The sequence below is a fragment of the Lacerta agilis genome, chromosome 1 (genome assembly GCF_009819535.1).
Source record: "Lacerta agilis isolate rLacAgi1 chromosome 1, rLacAgi1.pri, whole genome shotgun sequence".
Classification (NCBI taxonomy): domain Eukaryota; kingdom Metazoa; phylum Chordata; class Lepidosauria; order Squamata; family Lacertidae; genus Lacerta; species Lacerta agilis.
Genome location: NC_046312.1, coordinates 42,026,043 through 42,044,595, shown reverse-complemented (window position 1 = coordinate 42,044,595; position 18,553 = coordinate 42,026,043). Strand labels below are relative to the sequence as shown.

The window sequence follows — 18,553 nt, the reverse complement described above, 5'->3', positions numbered from 1 at the left end:
CTTTTAGAGAAGATAAATCCTGCTTGGATATTCCCACATCATCAACACTGTAGTCCAGTGTAAATACTAGAGTACTGGAGTGCCACTGGGAACAAGATCTGCTGGTTCAGGCCAAAGGCCTACCCAGTCCAACATTCTGGTCTGGCCAACCAGATGCCTATGGAAAGCCCACAAGCAGAATATGAGCACAAAAGCACTCTCTTCGGCATTCAGAGGCAGCGCATAGCCATCAAGAGAAGAAAATTAAAACTTGATTAGTAAATGGCAATGAAGGGAGTCATAGGGAGAGCATGGCCAAAGGGACAGCCTTCACCAGACACTGGGCTGCATCCGACTGTGGCTGCATCCAGACAGCACTTCATTTCATTTTCATTATGTTTCTTTACCTGATAATTTCCACATTATGTATGGTCTTTCACAAGATGTAAAAGCAAAATCCAGTGGAAGTTTGGTGCTCATTTCTGTGTTATTTGCTCCCGGGGGGGGGGGGGGCTGATTGCAACACCGTTAACCCAGAAAATCCCAATAATTTTCCACTGCAATTTCACATGACCAAATTTCAAGTGGTATCTTGGCATACAGTTCTTTGGCACCATTTAAAATTTAGCATGGCATGGCAGTATATTGATCAAAAAGCTGTGGTTCCATAACGCAACAGGTAATGCAGTGTAGAATCTGAGATAGGATTGCTAGCATTATAATAAGGAAAACTAATGCAATAATCCCCACATACGAATGTACCCTAAGCCTCTGATTACTTTAGACAATGATAAAGATTGTTGTCTGACAGACCAATCCAGAGTTGCCCCACTTTTGCCATATACCCCATCATGGGTTGATATGTAACCACAATGTTATATATCAACCCATAGTAACCACAATTCAACATGAGGAATTCATTCAACATGAGGGATCACAAGTTGTGTACTTTTTTATTCATGAGAAAACATCAAGATTTTAAAACAAGTGTTTTGGAGACCCTTGTTTTTAAACATTAGAAATGATGTGTGCTGAAATAAAACTAAGTGCAATCAGTTATCTCCCAGTTTGTGACACAGGACCCTCACATAGGCAAAAAGCCTATGGCTGCTTGTGTTTCAGCCAAGCAAAGTGTTTCTTTCCTGCAGTATTAGCAGTGACACAAAGTCCTCACAAGCCTTTTCAGATTATTCTTATCTAAGAACGTGATGTGTGCATCTTACAACTTGTCCAAGAAGTTGATTTTCCATTTATCTGATCCTTCGTGTCTTGCCCATTGTGCAATTACCTACATACCAGGAAAGCTGACAACAGAGGGGTTCTTTAAAAGGGAGGACCATGTACACACACACACACACACACACACACACACACACAGCTGAAAAGGATTTGTGAACAAACCAATGGCCACAGCTGGGAAGAAGAAGAAAAAACACACACAACTCTCAACCATTCAGCTTAAAATGAGATTTACTACTCAGTCTACTAAGACTTCATCTCTACATGTGCTAAGCAGATTTTTGGCTGGAGAAACAGTGAGTGGTATCCACTCCCCCACCCCACCCCCTGCCTTGGCTGTGACACAGATGGCTGTCATTTTCCGGCTGACTTGGGTTATGACTGACCTACTATGCACCTCCCAAGCTCAGAAACTGCAGGTCCTGGAAGTCCATGACTCAGGAGACAAAAGCTGCCCAAGTTCAGGAGGTTTATGCTAAGCAGCACAAAACTAAGTTATCATAGAAGTGAAGGTTGGGCGAGGGGGGGGGGAGAGAGGGGGGAAGTGGGAGGAAGAGATCACATGACACTTGCACTCTGCTCCGTGATTCTGTAGCTCGTGCTGGTATCAGAACTTATCAAGAAGAGGAAGATCTTGCTCTTTCCAAGTCCAATGTACACACTGAATACATTTGTTCCAGCATTACACATAATTTGTGCCCTGACATGACCCATCTTCAAGGGCTAGATTTCTCCTGCAGCTCAGTCTAAAGATCCAAACTAGACACAACGGTGGAAAATTTCAACACTGACCTGCCTAATTATGGAGACAGGCGAAGTCTAGTTGGAGTGGGGGGGGGGTGATGTCGTGCGCGTAAATAATGATTTGTGGTGGTATTTTTGGTTGCCTGCTTCTTTGGAGATGCATTGCCTGCTTTTCATTGTCTGTGGGGGTTTTTTGGGGTGGGTGTAGATATTGTTGCCTGCTGCTTGGTGTGAGTCGGTGGGGATAGCATCACCAGTTCTTTCTTATGCCAAATGGTTATTTTGTTGTGCCTATTACAGTTTCTTAAATTTCAGGTGTGTCCTTGGCCCAAGAAGGTTGGGGACTCCTGCTCTATGACACAATCCTTCATGACACAGTTCTGTTTTGTTTTTGGCCAAAGCTGAGCAAGCACCCTAAAAACATGCCTTCTGTACCAGCTGTTCCACCACTATCCACCAAGCCACCTCTATCTCTTAAGAAGTATCTTCTCAAAAGTCTTCAATCAAAGTCTGTCCTGGATCATTTCATTCCAGTCTCTCCTCACCTGCTCCTATGCCTCCATCTTACATATATTATTGAAGTCTTTGTGTGTACAGCTATAAGCACAAAGACTGTCTTGTTACAGAAGCTTGCACAGCACACTTGGACAACGGAACATGCAACATCAAGGTCATGGTTTCTCTGTGGGGCCCCACTCCTTGCTCCCGTGTTGAGTGACATGGGATCAAAGAACATCAGAGTAGGGTTAATGTGTTAGCGACACCCACTTATAGGAAGAGGCCAGGGGGAAAATGTGAGCCAGTTAACTTCCATGTAGCATTTAAGACACAATCATTTGGGATCCATGGGTACATTTGCAAGCTGGAGAAACACACAGGCACAACACACATAGCACAACCAAGAACACACAGCAGCCTACTGTATTGCCTACAATAGAATGATTCTTCCAAGCCTAATTTCAGGGACCAAGGGAATCTTCTGTGGCTGCATGTCTGCCTACAGAAGACATGTTGCCAATGCCCAGTTTAAACAGTATACAACGCAGCATTATGTTCTCCTAGGGCTCATCTGCACTTCCTCTTGCTCTGCTCCTTTCCCCCTTCGGCAAACCACTCTTTTCCATTCAATCAGAGCTAATCCAATTTCTTTGGATTGACATTTGCTCCAATTTAGCACTAAAGAACAGGTTTTCCAAGGTAAAGGAGCAGAGCCTGGACCCATGGTTTCTAGGCATGGGATAAGCAAAAGTGTGGAAAGGTCCCAGCTGCTGGAATGCAACTCAGGCCTGTGTGGGTAACTTACAAATTGTCAGACAAAGCAAGTAAAACATCACATAAATGGAAAAGAGACCTATTACATTTATATCCTCCTTTGCCTCCATGCTCCCCCCTCAAAATTTATTTTTCCAACCTCCTTATGTGATAGATCAGACAGAGAGATGGTTAACTAGTCCTGCATCATGGCTGAGTGGGGATCTGAACCCCAGTTTACCAGATCCTAGTCTGCTACTCTTAAGAGCTACACCATGCTGGTTAATGATCAGTTTACGAAAAGGGGGTTGGGATCCATGGAATGAGAGGATTTTTTTTCCATAAGAAAAAGAAAAGAGTCAAATAAAACCATGGCGTATGATACCCCCCCACCCCAAATCTGGCTTGGCATTCCTGCTACACTTTTTCTTTTTTTGTATTTTTCTGCAGCAATCTCAGAGGATTTCTTAGTTTTGTGTTACTTCTTGTTTCTAGGATACAGAATCTCAGCAGCGATGTCAACAAAACACACACACAACACAAGTGCATGCATGAGGCAGAACAGGGCTGCGAGGGGAGAAGAATTATAGAACTGCAAGCAAGCTAAAATTATTGTTTTTAAAAAAGAGAAGCAACTTAGGAACATAACAAGAGCCCTCCAACTCAGGGGGAGGCAAGCGAAGACAGTTCCTACTTTTCCAAGTTTCACTCAGCGCTGTTACTAACCTTTCACCAGTATCAGTTTTTGGTAGCACACCCGATCAGACAGGGTTGCTTGCACGTTGTTCTAGATTTAAAAATTCTGAAGACATTAGAATTTGGAAGTAAAAAAATATATTATATGGCAATATATGTGTACTGAATTGCTGCACTAAAAATTAGCAAATGCAGCTTCAGTGATACTAGGAATAATATTTTGAAGTTCAAGATATTTTTGGTAGTGTATAGCTAGGAGGTACCATAAATAAGGTATTTTAGGGTTAAGAGATTTTATAGAGCAGGCATACGCAAACTCAGCCCTCCAGATGTTCTGAGACTACAATTCCCATTACCCCTGACCACTGGTCCTGTTAGCTAGGGATGATGGGAGTTGTAGTCCCAAAACATCTGGAGGTCCGAGTTTGCCTATGCCTGTTATAGAGTGGGAAGGATTAAGATTAGCAACAAGTTTTAAAGGCCTGTTCTTGGATACATCTTTTTAACAGTTGTGTTTTTAAAAAGGGATTGCTATTAAAACTTACTGGTCTCAGCATTCCTGAGATCCCACTGGCATTTCCTATGCACAGGAAGGTGGAGCCAGAAGGGTGTGGGCATCACATTGGCACCAGGGAAGGATGGACCAGGATCGTAATAATCTGAGCTATTAAGATCCCAGAGACAGCAGGTGCCAGAGGTGCTGAAAGGATTTACAGGCTCCAAAACATATGTGTGTAAATGAGTTCAGCCTTTGGCATCCTCTAGAGTCCACAGAAGAACTGACACAATATTCCAGGGATGGGGAACTGTCTAAAAGGCATTTGTCACTTGTGTATAATTAAGACACATACATGCCATACTGCTGTGCCTCATTATTAATGCAAACCAAACCACAAGAATGCAAAGAGCTTAAGCACAGGGAACTAACAGAAGTGAGGGGAAGCCAATCACTTCTCTATTTTTTCAGAACAGGCACTTAAAAGAGGAGAGGAGAGGAGAGGAGAGGAGAGGAGAGGAGAGGAGAGGAGAGGAGAGGAGAAGAGAAAACTGTGTGTTGGGCCCAGAAGAATTAAGCCTGCATCTTGAGAAATAACTTAATGCTTTCAGGGGGGGGGGGGACCTGAGAGAAAAGCACTTCTAGGACTGCAAAAAATTCCACAGAGGCGCTGAACCAAACACTTGCACAGCAAAATCTGGGAACAAATAGGTGTGGTGCATGGTGGGTCAGCTTCTGGCACCAAGATTCTCGATGCCATCTCCTCACCCTCAGATTTTAGTCCTTGACCTGGAGACTCTGAAGTAGGGCTCAATAAGAGGCCACTCACTAGGGTTGCCATATGTCCAGATTTCCCCAGACATATCTGAAACACTGCAGTCGGTAGCAGTGTCTGGGCAGTAATAAGGCAAATGTCTGGGAAAATCCGGGCGCATGGCAGCTCAGCAACTTTTCCGTCTGGATTTTCACTGTTTGAAATATGGCAACCCTAACTCACACATCACCAAAAGAGAAGAAATGCAACACACACACACACACACACACAGAGAGAGAGAGAGAGAGAGAGAGAGAGAGAGATGAGAGGGCAGATTTGCATAAAAGTCTGTACAGTATATGCTAATTTATATGTATAGTTGCACATTTGGAAATATTTACTGTAATTTAGAATAGAAATACATCAATTTAGGGGGGAAGACTGTGATAAAGTGACCTCTGTGCCTCTCCTCTGTCCACTGTCCTGCTGATGGGCAAATTCAAGGATCATGATCTGCCTTCTTAAGGATTCTGTTTTTTGTAATATGGGCTTGAATGGGACAATCCTTCAAATAGAGGACTGTCTTTTGTAAGTAACACACATGAACACTCTGTGGCCCAAGTTCAAGTCAAATAGGCAGGAGGAGGGCCAGATCCCAAAGAAGGTCAGAGGTGCCAAATATTGGTGTGGGGGAGAGAATTGCAGTTTCCCCAGCAGATGCTGTTACTGAACCTAGAAACCTCAATATCGCCCACCTTACATTTAACAATTGTGTAAAACAAATATAGCTTGCAAATCTAGTTTTATTAGGATTTGTGCTTTTATTCAGCAGAAGCCAGTACAGTATTCAAGTGTAACGTAGCTCACAGACATTTAAAGAAAAAGAGAAAACAGAAATAAATCTAACAGCATAACAGCATTATTTTGGTGATACTTTCATGAGATTTGAGACTGTTGAAGGATCAGCCCATGTTAACAGTTAAATAAAAATTGGTGCTTTCAAACACAGTAAAAAATAAAGCACTGTTACATAATTTAGCCCTCTGGCTAGAGCAGCAAGGGAGTTGAATCTGGAGACTGTCCTGTGGTTTAAATTAATGTTGAGTCAACTAGCAGGGTATCTGGAGACGAACAGATCAGAACTGAAGCATATGCTAAGAGCTATATGGCAGGCACCCATCCAGGGCCAAGGACACTGTAGGCTACTCTGGCTCAGGACAGCAAAATGCACATCAAGAAGAATGAGTGTTCTGCTTCCCATTGCCAAAGTTTGTGTGTGTGTGTGTGTGTGTGTGTGTTTAAAGGAAGCCTCAGAATGAACACTCAAGAGAAGCCAGTGACAGAAGCCAATGCCGTTTCCCCCTTTTTTCTTTCCCCCCTGCATACTGCCAAGAAGGTATAAATCCCCTGAGAACAAGATAATAAAACAAACTGACCTTGCAACCCAATTAGGTCTGCAAACTGTTTCTCTTGCGTGTTTTGGGCCAATACAACTGCAGAGGATAAACTGAACACAAAGCGTTGTCTTGACAGTGGCAAACTTTATCAGCATCACAAAGCGGCTTGGCATAGCATGGAAGCAGGAGGCTGTTCAGGCAAGGCATAGAAGGGCTAGGCCTCAGACAGGAATCCTATGCAATGGGTCATGGGGGAAAGATACCACCTTGATTCCATTAAGCAGGTTCATTTAACCACTTAACTTCCCCAAATAATTTCAAACAGAGTCAAAATAATGTTTTGGCACTACTGATTAGGCTCAGACTTGGCATATGTTCTTCCTGATGATGGAAATCACCAGCAATTTAGTTTTTGTTTAATAGATGTGCAACTTCACAGGAAATGCCTCAGAGAAACTTCACAGGAAATGCCTCTTACCAGTTTCACACTTCTGAAAAAGCCAAAAGCTGCAGCAGAATTTTGCAGTTTCCCCACACTTTGTTAAAATGCCATTAGCCTAGCTTGAATTTTTAAGACAATACAAAGGAAGGGCACGAACCTGAAACACCTACTTCCTTATCAAATGGAAAACAAAGAATTCCTGCCATTCTACTGCAAAACATTACAGTGGTACCTTGGGTTACAGACGCTTCAGGTTACAGACTCCGCTAATCCAGAAATAGTACCTCGGGTTAAGAACTTTGCTTCAGGATGAGAACAGAAATTGCAGGGTGGCGGCGCAGCAGCGGGAGGCCCCATTAGCTAAAGTGGTACCTCATGTTAAGAACAGTTTCAGGTTAAGAACGGACCTCAAGAATGAATTAAGTTCTTAACCCGAGGTACCAATGTACTGTGTAGGGGGAGGAAGCTGCATACATGCCCACTGAGAGAGAATCAAAAAGAAACATTGACTTGAAGCAAAACTGCCCCACAGCTCAAAGCAGTAAAGCAACCGCCTCTCCAGCATTTAAAACTTCCATATTTCAAAAATCTACTTTGAGCAGATACCCAATTAGTAAGGCTAAGAATCATCACACTTTTATAACAGCAAATGCATAATATTCTAAGCGAAACCAGTTTCTGGGAATGAAAGGAGTGCTGTTATGCTCAGCTGCTACTTGCAGGCTTTCCATAGGAATCTGGTTGGCCATTGTGAGAAGCACAAAATGCTGGAATAGATGGGCCTTCGGCCTGACCCAGCAGTGTTCTTTCTATGCCCTCAACAACACATAGTCAAAAGCCATTCATACATAATTGAGAAAACAGCAAGGCATTCTGGGTGACTGCAATAATGATGGCAGGGAATATTCCACCTTATTGCTATGGACAATCCACCTAAATAAAAAATAATCCACGTTTGCAGCAGAAGCAACACATGCCAGAGCCATCATCTCTCCAAATGGCAAAAACAAGGGATATCAGACATTGCTTCAAAGCAAGCACAAAATTTTGATTCCTGCACATTTCCTTTGGGGCGGGGAGATGGAAGATTCCAGTACGCTTGGCCTTGTCTCATTTGGCTTTTCCTACAGGGCTCTCTTTTCATCTCCTCCTTGTTTTTATCTTGTGATCTTATCAGCATTCCTCTAGCTTCCCTCAAACAACCTACATGAGGACACCTCCAGTTCCACCTTAAATTTAACATTTTCAGCATTTAGATGGCAACTCTCGTGTAAAGGGTTTGCAGAATTTTAAAAGAGCAGCAGATAAATGCCATGGGTAGATGTTTTGGCTTGGACCTGGAAGATCTTGGTGGCTTTTAATTTTTAAGCACTTGTAGACAACAGTAGTACCCATACCAAGCCCTTTTCTTATACCCATACCTCAGATTCCACAGCCACATCCTAGGAGCCAATTTCTTTTCTGGGGGCCCAGCATGTGAGCAAATTGTACAGTAGCTCATTTAAATGTATGCAAATTAAATATCGCTAAGCACTGACTGTAAGCTTAAAAACCACACAGGGTGACAAAAGCTTCTCTCAACGGCAGTCACATGGCAAGCCTAGCTATGACAAAAATGATTGCTGTGCTACCCGCATTAATAGGCATATTGTTGCCAAACCGGCAGCTTTCTAAGATTGGCCTTGATTTCTTCTCTTCCCACTCCAAACTAATTATAGGCACCCATGTGCATTAGCAAAACTAAATGCCAAAACAAACTAAATATCCATCAAGCTCTAGAATCACTGTTCGGCACTCAGCATCACCTTTGTCAGCTTTTCCAGCTCCTGTTCCCTTACGCACATTATAAAAATACAGGGGAGCTGTATTCAGGCATTCCTGAAGATCCCAGAGATCTGCCTCCAACATGGACTTACGTACTTCACCCCTCTTAAACTCCCGACTCCCCACTTATGGAGCAAAAAGCATCAGGTCCCTCAGGGGAAGAGGGAGTTTCCCACCTGTCCTCATTTGTGTCTGACTGTCCAAAACATCACTCTGCCAAGCATGACAAGGTTCAAGAGCACCAGAGACAGTTGTTCGGTTCCATGGTTATACCCCAGCATGCTTGCAGGACCAGGCATCAGACTTCCCATACCCCAACCCAAATAATAAGAGATCAATGAGACTGGTTTTGGGTCAGAACAGGCCCCAACTTTATTGAATACAGATGAAAGAGGTTTGGGCATGGGGCAATCTAAATACTTCCGGTCCATCTGCTGGAAGTGACGCATGGTCAATCCAGACAGGGGTTCCTAAGACTTATATCAAATAGGGTGACCCCCACAGGGACCGCTGTCTGGGGGAGTGCCTTCGGCCCTGGCCCCACCTCGGCATACGGACATGCCCACTAACCCCAGATCCCTTTAAGGGGATACCCCAGCATTTGGAAGGGCAGGCGGAGTCTACAACCTCCCCTCCATCCAAAGCAAAGGATTGCCCCAATGCCCAACCAGTTGTGACGATTGCTATGAGGTAAGCAGAAGCACCAGGTCAGTGCCAATTAGCTTGATGGGAAAATTCCTACCTGTCCTTAAAGGACGGCGACCACCATAGCCACAGCAATCATTGACTATCAGCTTAAACTGAGGATGGGTGGGCGGGGAAACCCAGCGCAGGAACAAACAGGTGCTGGCTGCTTAAATGGGCAAGGGGTGGATCTGAGGAAAGCCCACCGTCGGCTCCATCAGCTCCACCCCCAGCACAGCCCAAGCCCCGGCCTGCATCCTCATTTGCCAAAACAGACAGCATGCCAGGATACGGTCCCTGATAGGAAGGGCACAGCCAGTTTGAATTCCCTCCTCGGGGCCCCAGTGAAGCCTCCTCCGTCCTGCAATGCCACCACACAAAAAGGGGTGAGCAGGCTTGTTGTCCTTAGGAGCTTGGAAGGGAAAAGGCAGGTGGGAAGAGCCTTGCCTCTGCTTCATAGGCCTGTGGGACCCAGGGCTATTCCAGTTACCTCTCATGTACATAAATCTTAACAGAAGATTCACTCAGAAAGCAGCATTGCACAGTCACCAATGGAAGCTTTTGCCACTGCATCCAACCCTTACTAAGAACAAGCCAACCCAAGCTACATACTAGTGCTTATCTCTAGATTATTATTCAGATAATAAGAATTGTTTGGACCCACTTAAATAAAAGCTGGAAAGAACAGTGGAAGCTCCAGAATCAAAAGACTGACCAGGTTCTCTCTCTTTGCATGAACAAAGGAACCACTGCCTGTGAAACTTCACACATCACAAAACTACTTGGCAGTCTTATGGAGCCTCTTCTGATTGAACAGGAGGCCAGAATCCATCTAATTTTCACATTTTCATCATGTTCATGTTCAGCATAATAGCAAATCCAATTATTATTATATTTAAAAAATTAACACTTAGCTAAGAGCTAGAGGAGGAACTCTGGAGAATAATTTAATTAGTTATGATAGGTGAAGAGTCTTTCTTGCAGCAATTTAAACCATCCCTGCTGATGTTCCTCATAATTGGAGGAAGTTTTATGAGGCTCATAAAATGCATCACTCTGCTACATGACAGATTTGGCATAAGCTGTACCTTTAGGCTGACAACGTGCATTCATTGTGTAACACCCTCAATGACTCACCCAGCTGGATAAGCAACGAGACCACTCTTTGGATCACAGGCCAATCCTCTGCCTCCAGAGACGGTGATTCCCAGCACTTTCTCCAAGGTCACCTAGTCAAAAAGAAAAAAAAGAAAATGAGATTCATGCAGATTGAATTCAACTTGCATGTAACCACAAGCTTCAATATATATTGTTTCAGTGGAGACTGGAAGATGCACATAATCAGCAAAGATGCCATCAAGTGTCAAGAGCTGTTCTCTTGATGCAGATGACAGACATATTTAGTAGGTTCTGTGTAGAACAAAAGAAGAAGAAGAAGCTGGTCCATAGCCAGTGTTTTGAGGAGATTTATAGAACTATCACAGTAATTGGAACCAACAGAAAAGCACGGGAAATACTGGGAGGGAGGTTAGAGAAAAAGGAAAACTACCAAGCAATGGACCACACTGGTCCCACCCAAATCCTTTTTGTGTGTCTGATGTAGCTTCCCCAAGAGATATGTAAAAGCATTCAGATTCAAAAGCGACTATGGGTCATCTCGCTTTCAGGCCAAAGGAGCCAGCATTTGTCCACAGACAGCTTTCCGGGTCATGTGGCCAGCATGACTAAACTGCTTCTGGTGCAACGGAACACCATGACGGAAAACAGATCATATGGAAATGTCATTTACCTTCCCACCGCAACAGTACCTATTTATCTACTTGCACTGGCATGCTTTTGAACTGCTAGGTTGGCAGGAGCTGGGACAGAGCAACCTTCTGATCAGCAAACCGAAGAGGCTCAGTGGTTTTAGACCACAGTGCAATATGCGTCCCTCCTTTATAGGGCTCATACTTCCTTTGCCTAAAGCCTCTGAATCCAATATTCCCAGCCAGGTAAGAGTTATTTCTAAACATATTACCAGCAGATTTTTTTAAAAAAAAAATCACTTCATTGCAACCACACAATTGCAATTAGAGACTGGATATAATGGCTTAACCAAGCCCAGCCAATTAGCTTCATACATGAAGAGCAAAAATCTGAACCTGAGACTTGTACACCCAGACCTAATAACCTGCCCATTGCATCACACACATTCATGTACTGCCAATCCGGGTCTTGAATCCTGCCTGCCAAACAGTGGCAAAGTAGCCAAATACATGAGGGAGCAATTCATGTAGGCTTGGATTAGAAGAACCGCAAATGGCAGAAAATGTATTAATAAATGCTAGCAAAAGGCTTCCTATAGAATTGCACCACAATGTTGTCAATGCTCCTTTCCCCTGTGCTTTAGCAAAGTGGTGTTTGGCTTTTATTTATGGTGCACATACATTATTCCTCCAACAACATTATTTGCAAGATTTTACTAGATTGAATGTTGACTCTTCTGTTTTTAGTTACAATACTTGGGTTATATCTTTTGTCACATTTCCAAAAAGCCTGTAGGGATGAGTGGCACAGTTATTAATCTTTGCGGTTATTAAAAGCTGTCCTCCAGGGACTCCAGCCTTCCACAACAGGAAAGTCTCCCACATTTAGCCTTGCTAACCAGCTTCAAGGAACACCTAAAGATGCCCGTGGGAGCCGATTGCCCAGATTTACCCAAGAAGATGCCTGGTTACAACAGCATTTCTTTTCGCAAGATCATTTTCCATTCCAATAGAATTTCCTAAGTCCTTCCTTCATATGTTAATAGCGTGGATAGCTTGGGTTCAAACTAGTGGCCTAAAGGGGAAAGGGTTTCAAAACCTGCTGCCAATCATTTCCTCCTCTCCACCCCTGTGTCATGCGGTTCACATTCTGTTGTGCCAGATGCCTTGCAGCAGGAAAGGAAAAGCCAGGAAGAAGATAAAGATCCCACCCTGTTGCAAAATGAGCCTATCTTTTGAAATGAGATTTTCAGAAAATTAAACACAAGCATTGTTCTTTCTGCCAGGCAGTATGTATTTCTGGAGGATGTGTTCATACAGCCATGCAAGCAAGAGCTAAGAGGTAACTGTGGATCCTCTTGTAGTTAGGTACGAATAAAGGGATAGTTCTCCAAATGGAAGGGTGTAGAAATTAGAGTCCTCCAACACTGCAAAAGTACCCTGGGTGCACAGGACAATTCTATACCTTCTTGCTGCTTTCAGATACCAACCCTGCTGCAACATACAATGTTGCCAGATTCTGCACAGCAGGGCTCAAAATTCGTTGAGTGATGACCTGTGCCACAAACTAGATTTAATGAGCACTCGTATCAGAGTGCTCTGTAGATTGATAGCTATAGTCTTATATATACTAACCTCTTGTGATCTGCCACTCCCGTCTAATGCTCCTAACCCTTATTTTAGACTTCCCTAGCTTCCTTTAGATTTTTATAGACTTTTAATTCTTTTTAGTTTTTCAAATCATTTTTCTGATTTTAAATGATTGTACCCCCCTCCCTTATGCTAATCTATGGCCGTAATAAAAATTTGATTGATTTAGAGTCCTCCAAGAATCAGTATTGAGATCTGTGCATTTTAATTTCTTCATTAAACTTCTTCTTGATTAAACAATCACAGGTGAATAGTGAGGTGGCCAAGTTTGCTAAGGATACTAAATTGTTCAGAGTTATTAAAACAAAAAGAGATTGTGAAGAGCTCCAAAAGGACCTCTACAAACTATGTGAATGGGCAGGAAAATGGCAAATGCAATTTTAATGTAGGCAAGTGTAAAGTGATGCATGTTGGAACAAAATATATATATCTTAATTTCACATATATGCTTATGGGGTCTGAACTTACACTAACTGGGCAGGACTGAGACAGGACAGTGTGAGGCAGCTGTGAAAAAGATAAATTCCATGCTAGCAATCACTAGGAAAGGAACTGAAAATAAAACTGCGTCAGAATGTCATTATATAAATGTATGGCACCACTGCACTTGGAATTCTGTGTATAGCTCTGGTCACCTCACCTCAACAAATATATTGTCAAATTGGAAAAGGTTGAGAAATCACCTCAAGAGTTCCTTATTATGTATAATGCTACAGAGTCAGCTCACTTGAAATAAATTACCTTCTTCTCCCTGAGAAATCTGAAGCTAGTAACACTGCTGGCCTCCCACATCCTAGGTAAAGGCAGAAAATCACAAACTCTCGCAGGCACCCGGCACCATCAAATTACTTCATGCAATGAGATACATGGGCATATGAAAAAGGTGTTAAGATGAACCAGGCTGTTCTCACATGGGGGAACCAGCTGCCATTTTCAGTATTGTTTTTGTATTTTAATTAAACTAGCCCATAGTCACTCCCCTCCCTTCACCACCTACTCCAGAGACAGGCAATATCCAACGGGCTTTACAACACACAAATATTCCTGGCAAATCCCAACCATACACCAAGATTTGTAGCCGTAACACACATGCCTCCAGGTCAAAGAATACAATGCAATCAATAATTTCATTCCTTAACTCAATAAGAAAAGACCGTGTTCACTGTAATCAACAGATATGCCTCTCAAATGCACCAAATAAGTTATGCATACATCAGTAACATATGGGTAAATTACTTTTTGCATGTGGAACTCATGAAGTGCTTAGCCATCCTGGAAGGGAATGTAATTACTTCATTTTCAATGCTTCATTTTAACAAGGTCTGTGACACATTAGGAGACATCTTTTTAGCAGTCAGGCATTTCTGTCATTTCACTCAAAATGACATCTCACTCAACTAACCCTGGACACTCAAAACCCCGCAAAATCTATTTGACCAGAGACTACACTGGGATAGAAAAAATTAACATGTACTCCCACAGGCTACTCTGTCATATTCCCTTCCAATCTTTGATGAGCGGTGCACAGACTTACACAAACTAGTAAGGTAAAGGTAAAGGGGCCCCTGACCACTAGGTCTAGTCGTGTCCAACTCTGGGGTTGCGGCGCTCATCTCGTGTTACTGGCCGAGGGAGTCGGCGTACAGCTTCCGGGTCATGTGGCCAGCATGACTAAGATGCTTCTGGCGAACCAGAGCAGTGCACGGAAACGCCGTTTACCTTCCCGCTGGAGCGGTACCTATTTATCTACTTGCACTTTGACGTGCTTTCGAACTGCTAGGTGGGCAGGAGCTGGGACCAAGCAACGGGAGCTCACCCCGTCGCGGGGATTCGAACCGCCAACCTTCTGATCAGTAAGCCCTAGGCTCTGTGGTTTAACCCACAGCGCCAAACTAGTAGTTTAGTCAATTAACGGCCCTGACTGCACAGCCTGAAATACCTGTGCAATTGCCATGCCCTGCAGGATGGGTGAAAAGTGAGCAGAGAAGAAGCACAGGCACTTTGCAGTTTATAGGAATCAGTAATGCTGCGGAAACAGTACAAGCAGTCCCTCAAATACACTCTAGGCCAGGGCGGCCCAACTTTTCACACCAAGTGGGCTGAAAGAGCAACTTCAACATGGAACCTGCAGGCCATACAATACCATGTTGCAGGGGTGCAGGGCAGCACAAGACCAAAATGTGAAAGCCCCCCCCCCCCTCAAAGCCCTCCTGCTGCCTTCCAAAAGCCAGCTAAGTAGAGTCCTAGAGCCCTCCTACCTTCTTCCCAAAGCTGGTTCAGAGCAAGTCCTAACTAACTAGACTTTGGGGAGGAAGCCAGAGGACTCTAAGACCTTGTCAGAGCCCACACACCTCCTTCCCAAAGCGCAGACTTTGCTTATCCAGCTTTGAGAAGGCAGCGTGAGGGCTGGGGTATGTGTGTAAAATGCTGCAGAGGGCTGTCAAAAAAAGGCCTTGAGGGTCACATGTGGCCCCCAGGCTGCATGCTGGACTGCCCTGCTCTAGACACAAGACCTGTCAGGCTGCCCTACAGTTTCAATTACAAGGTGCTACAGAGGATGTGGGTGGCGCTGTGGGTTAAACCACAGAGCCTAGGGCTTGCCAATTGGAAGGTCTGCGGTTCGAATCCCTGCGACGGGGTGAGCTCCCATTGCTCGGTCCCTGCTCCTAGCAGTTTGAAAGCACATCAAAGTGCAAGTAGATAAATAGGTACTGCTCCGGCGGGAAGGTAAACGGCGTTTCTGTGCACTGCTCTGGTTCACCAGAACCGGCTTAGTCATGCTGGCCACATGACCCAGAAGCTGTACGCCGGCACCCTCAGCCAGTAAAGTGAGATGAGCGCTGCAACCCGAGTCATCTGCGACTGGACCTAACAGTCAGAGGTCCCTTTACCTTTACCTTTACAGATGAGTTGGACAGAAAAAGGTGTGTGCTTGCTTACCCTTCCTCCATTGCAAGTGGTAACAATTAGATCTGTGGAAGAACAGCAGCACACACAACGTTCCACAGAGTGCAATTTACTGTCAGAATGCACATCATAATACAGCTATACAACAAAAAGCTTGCGCTGTTACATTTAGCACTGCTGGGCTTCATTTGGTACATTCACCGAAGAACGCTAATTACAGTGTGCTGTTCTGCTTAGGGGGGCTGTCAGCATTTCCACTGTAAAGCCTTCATTTCGGGATCTTATAACACATCTGTAATGTATTCACTTGGAGCTAAAGCTAGATGCTCAAAGGGCTGGCACTCAACCAAGTTTCTCTGCTTGTTTAGGATGTGTGTGTGTTTGTTTTATAGGGTTTGGTGTTTTCCATTTTCATCACAAAGATCTGAAAAGGAAATTAAACGTGGAGACTAAGTTATACATTACTGTACTCAAGTTAGAGAAGAAGGAGAAAATAAGCAGCTCCAACTTCCATCCCGAATGCACATCCAAACATGCACACCCTTCTGTTTGGTATTTTCCAATTCAAAATAGCTTGGTGTTTTGTTTTGCTTTTGCAACATCGTAACAGGATCTTTCAATTTTTCCTCTTTCCCACCTACAGTCTCATTTGCTCTCTTGGGAGGTTGGGCAGACATATTCCAACCACCCTTCTTCTATAAAACTTGGACAAGACTACAATTAAAAGAGGAACAAAGCAAGCATATAGCAAGGCTGGAGACAGGCTGGAAAAGCCAGAAATCTTATCAGAGCCATTGTTGCCTGTGGCATGAACACATTTCTTTTGATGCTGCTATCACTTCTGATCAAGTTTTGCAGGCCTTTGAAGCACAACTAAAGACAGAGACAACATAGACAAAAATGGCCTCCGTCTCCTAAGAAGGTGCTTAAGGACAGAACATTTGCCCCTCTAGCCCAGTATTGTCTAGTCTGAAAGGAACCAGCTCTCAGGCAGAGGTCTCTCACATCACCTGCTACCCAATAACTTTTAGACTATCAGTGATTGAAATCCTCTGCAGCGGGAAACATAAAATACTGTAATACATTATTAGACCACTGAACATAAGAAAAGCCCTGCTGGACCCATCTAGTCCAGCATCCTGTTCTCTCAGTGGCCAACCAGATGCCCATGAGAAGCTTGCAAACAGGACCTGAGTGCAACAGCACTCCCTGTCCCTAGAGGTGCAAGCAACTAGTATTCAGAAGCATTACTGCCTCCAAGTATAGCCATCATGGCTAGTATTCACTGATAACCTTGCCTCCATGAATAGTCTCATCCTTCTTTTTTAAAAAGCCATTCAGGTTGGTGACCATTACTGCCTTCGGTGGAAGAACAATCCATAGTTTCACTATGCACTGTGTGAATTTCTCCAGAATTTTCCAACATTCTGCTTCATTGGATGTCCACAAGTTCTAGTGTTATGAGAGCCAAATAAAAACTTCTCTATCCACTTTCACCATGCCATGCATAATTTTTAAAACATCTATGATGTCTCCTCTTATATTTTCTCAAAACTAAAAAGGCTCAGCTACTGCAACCTTTGCCCATAGGTGAGTTGCTCCACCCTCTTGATCATTTTGGCTGCCCCTTTCTGAACCTTTGCCAGCTTGACAATATCCTTTTTAAGCTGAGGTGACCAGATCTGCACACAGTATTCCAAATGCAGTCATACAACAGATTTGTATAATGTTCTTATGATATTGGCAGTTTTATTTTCAATTCCTCTCCTAATGAAATGAACCCTAGCATGGAATTTGTCTTTTTTTCACAACTGATTCATCTAGGTCAGTACTGCCTATTCTGGCTGGTACTTCAACACCATTCTCCTCCAACAGAAGACAGGTGGTGCGTCCTTCCCAACGCACATCTCGCTGCTCTTCAATCCCATATTAATGGCTTTTCAATCAAACTTGATTGGATCACAGCTACTTAAGATAAATCTGCTATAATTTGGAGGGTGGCAAAGTAGGAACCCCCCATGCATGTCACAGCAAAGGGTGCCTAAGCTAGTGGAAAAAACCAGTGTTAAACATGTTAATTAGAAAGAGGGTTTTTATACTCATCTCCCAACAACACCTGTGGTAAAGAAAGAGAAGGAGAAAAAACATGGGGCCGTATACAATTCTGCCATTCCGCTCCAATTGAACTTCTTCCTTGTCTTTACTCCTCTTCAGTGCCCCCCCCCCATGTAGGAGGGACCCTCAGGAACAGAATTTGAAGGTGGCATGGAGAGAGGAGAGGAAGTCCCATTCTGTGTGTGCTGCATTATTATTATTTTTCCTTTCTTAACATTTTCATGGAAAATCCAATAAATTAAGGGGGGGGACAAGGAAACATTAGCACTGGATTAAATTTGGGAGTGGGTTGGGGAATATGGGACATTATTTTGAAGAAGATGACGCCTTGTAGACTGCTCAAACACTGCATACATGAGAACACTGTTTCCAGAATAAACTGCCTTGTGAAGGCATCCTCAGAAGGAAAGACTTTGGAGTAAACATATAGAGGATCACAATGCAAATAAGCACATTTCCTCAACCAAGGCCTGCGGACAAACCTTCTCCAGATAATAATATCTGAAAATTCAATGTTTCTCAAGCAACCCTCAAGAAGATGGGATTTAGCAGCCAGCTTGTCTAAGAAGTGATCCAGGCTTTTGATTTTTTACATTATTTCATGCATGGAACCCAATCAACCATGGA

The 18,553-nt window shown here is 43.6% G+C and overlaps 1 protein-coding gene across 4 annotated transcripts in view; it reads right to left on the bottom strand.

The window, feature by feature from the left end:
- MAPKBP1 (mitogen-activated protein kinase binding protein 1) overlaps positions 1-18,553 on the bottom strand; it is a 111,712-nt gene that overhangs the window by 61,897 nt on the left and 31,262 nt on the right. For all 4 annotated transcript variants that reach the window (XM_033145717.1, XM_033145700.1, XM_033145708.1 and 1 more), the window contains exon 3: positions 10,644-10,735. In XM_033145717.1, the coding sequence (XP_033001608.1) occupies positions 10,644-10,735 (92 nt within the window). The remainder of the gene's footprint in view (positions 1-10,643; positions 10,736-18,553) is intronic.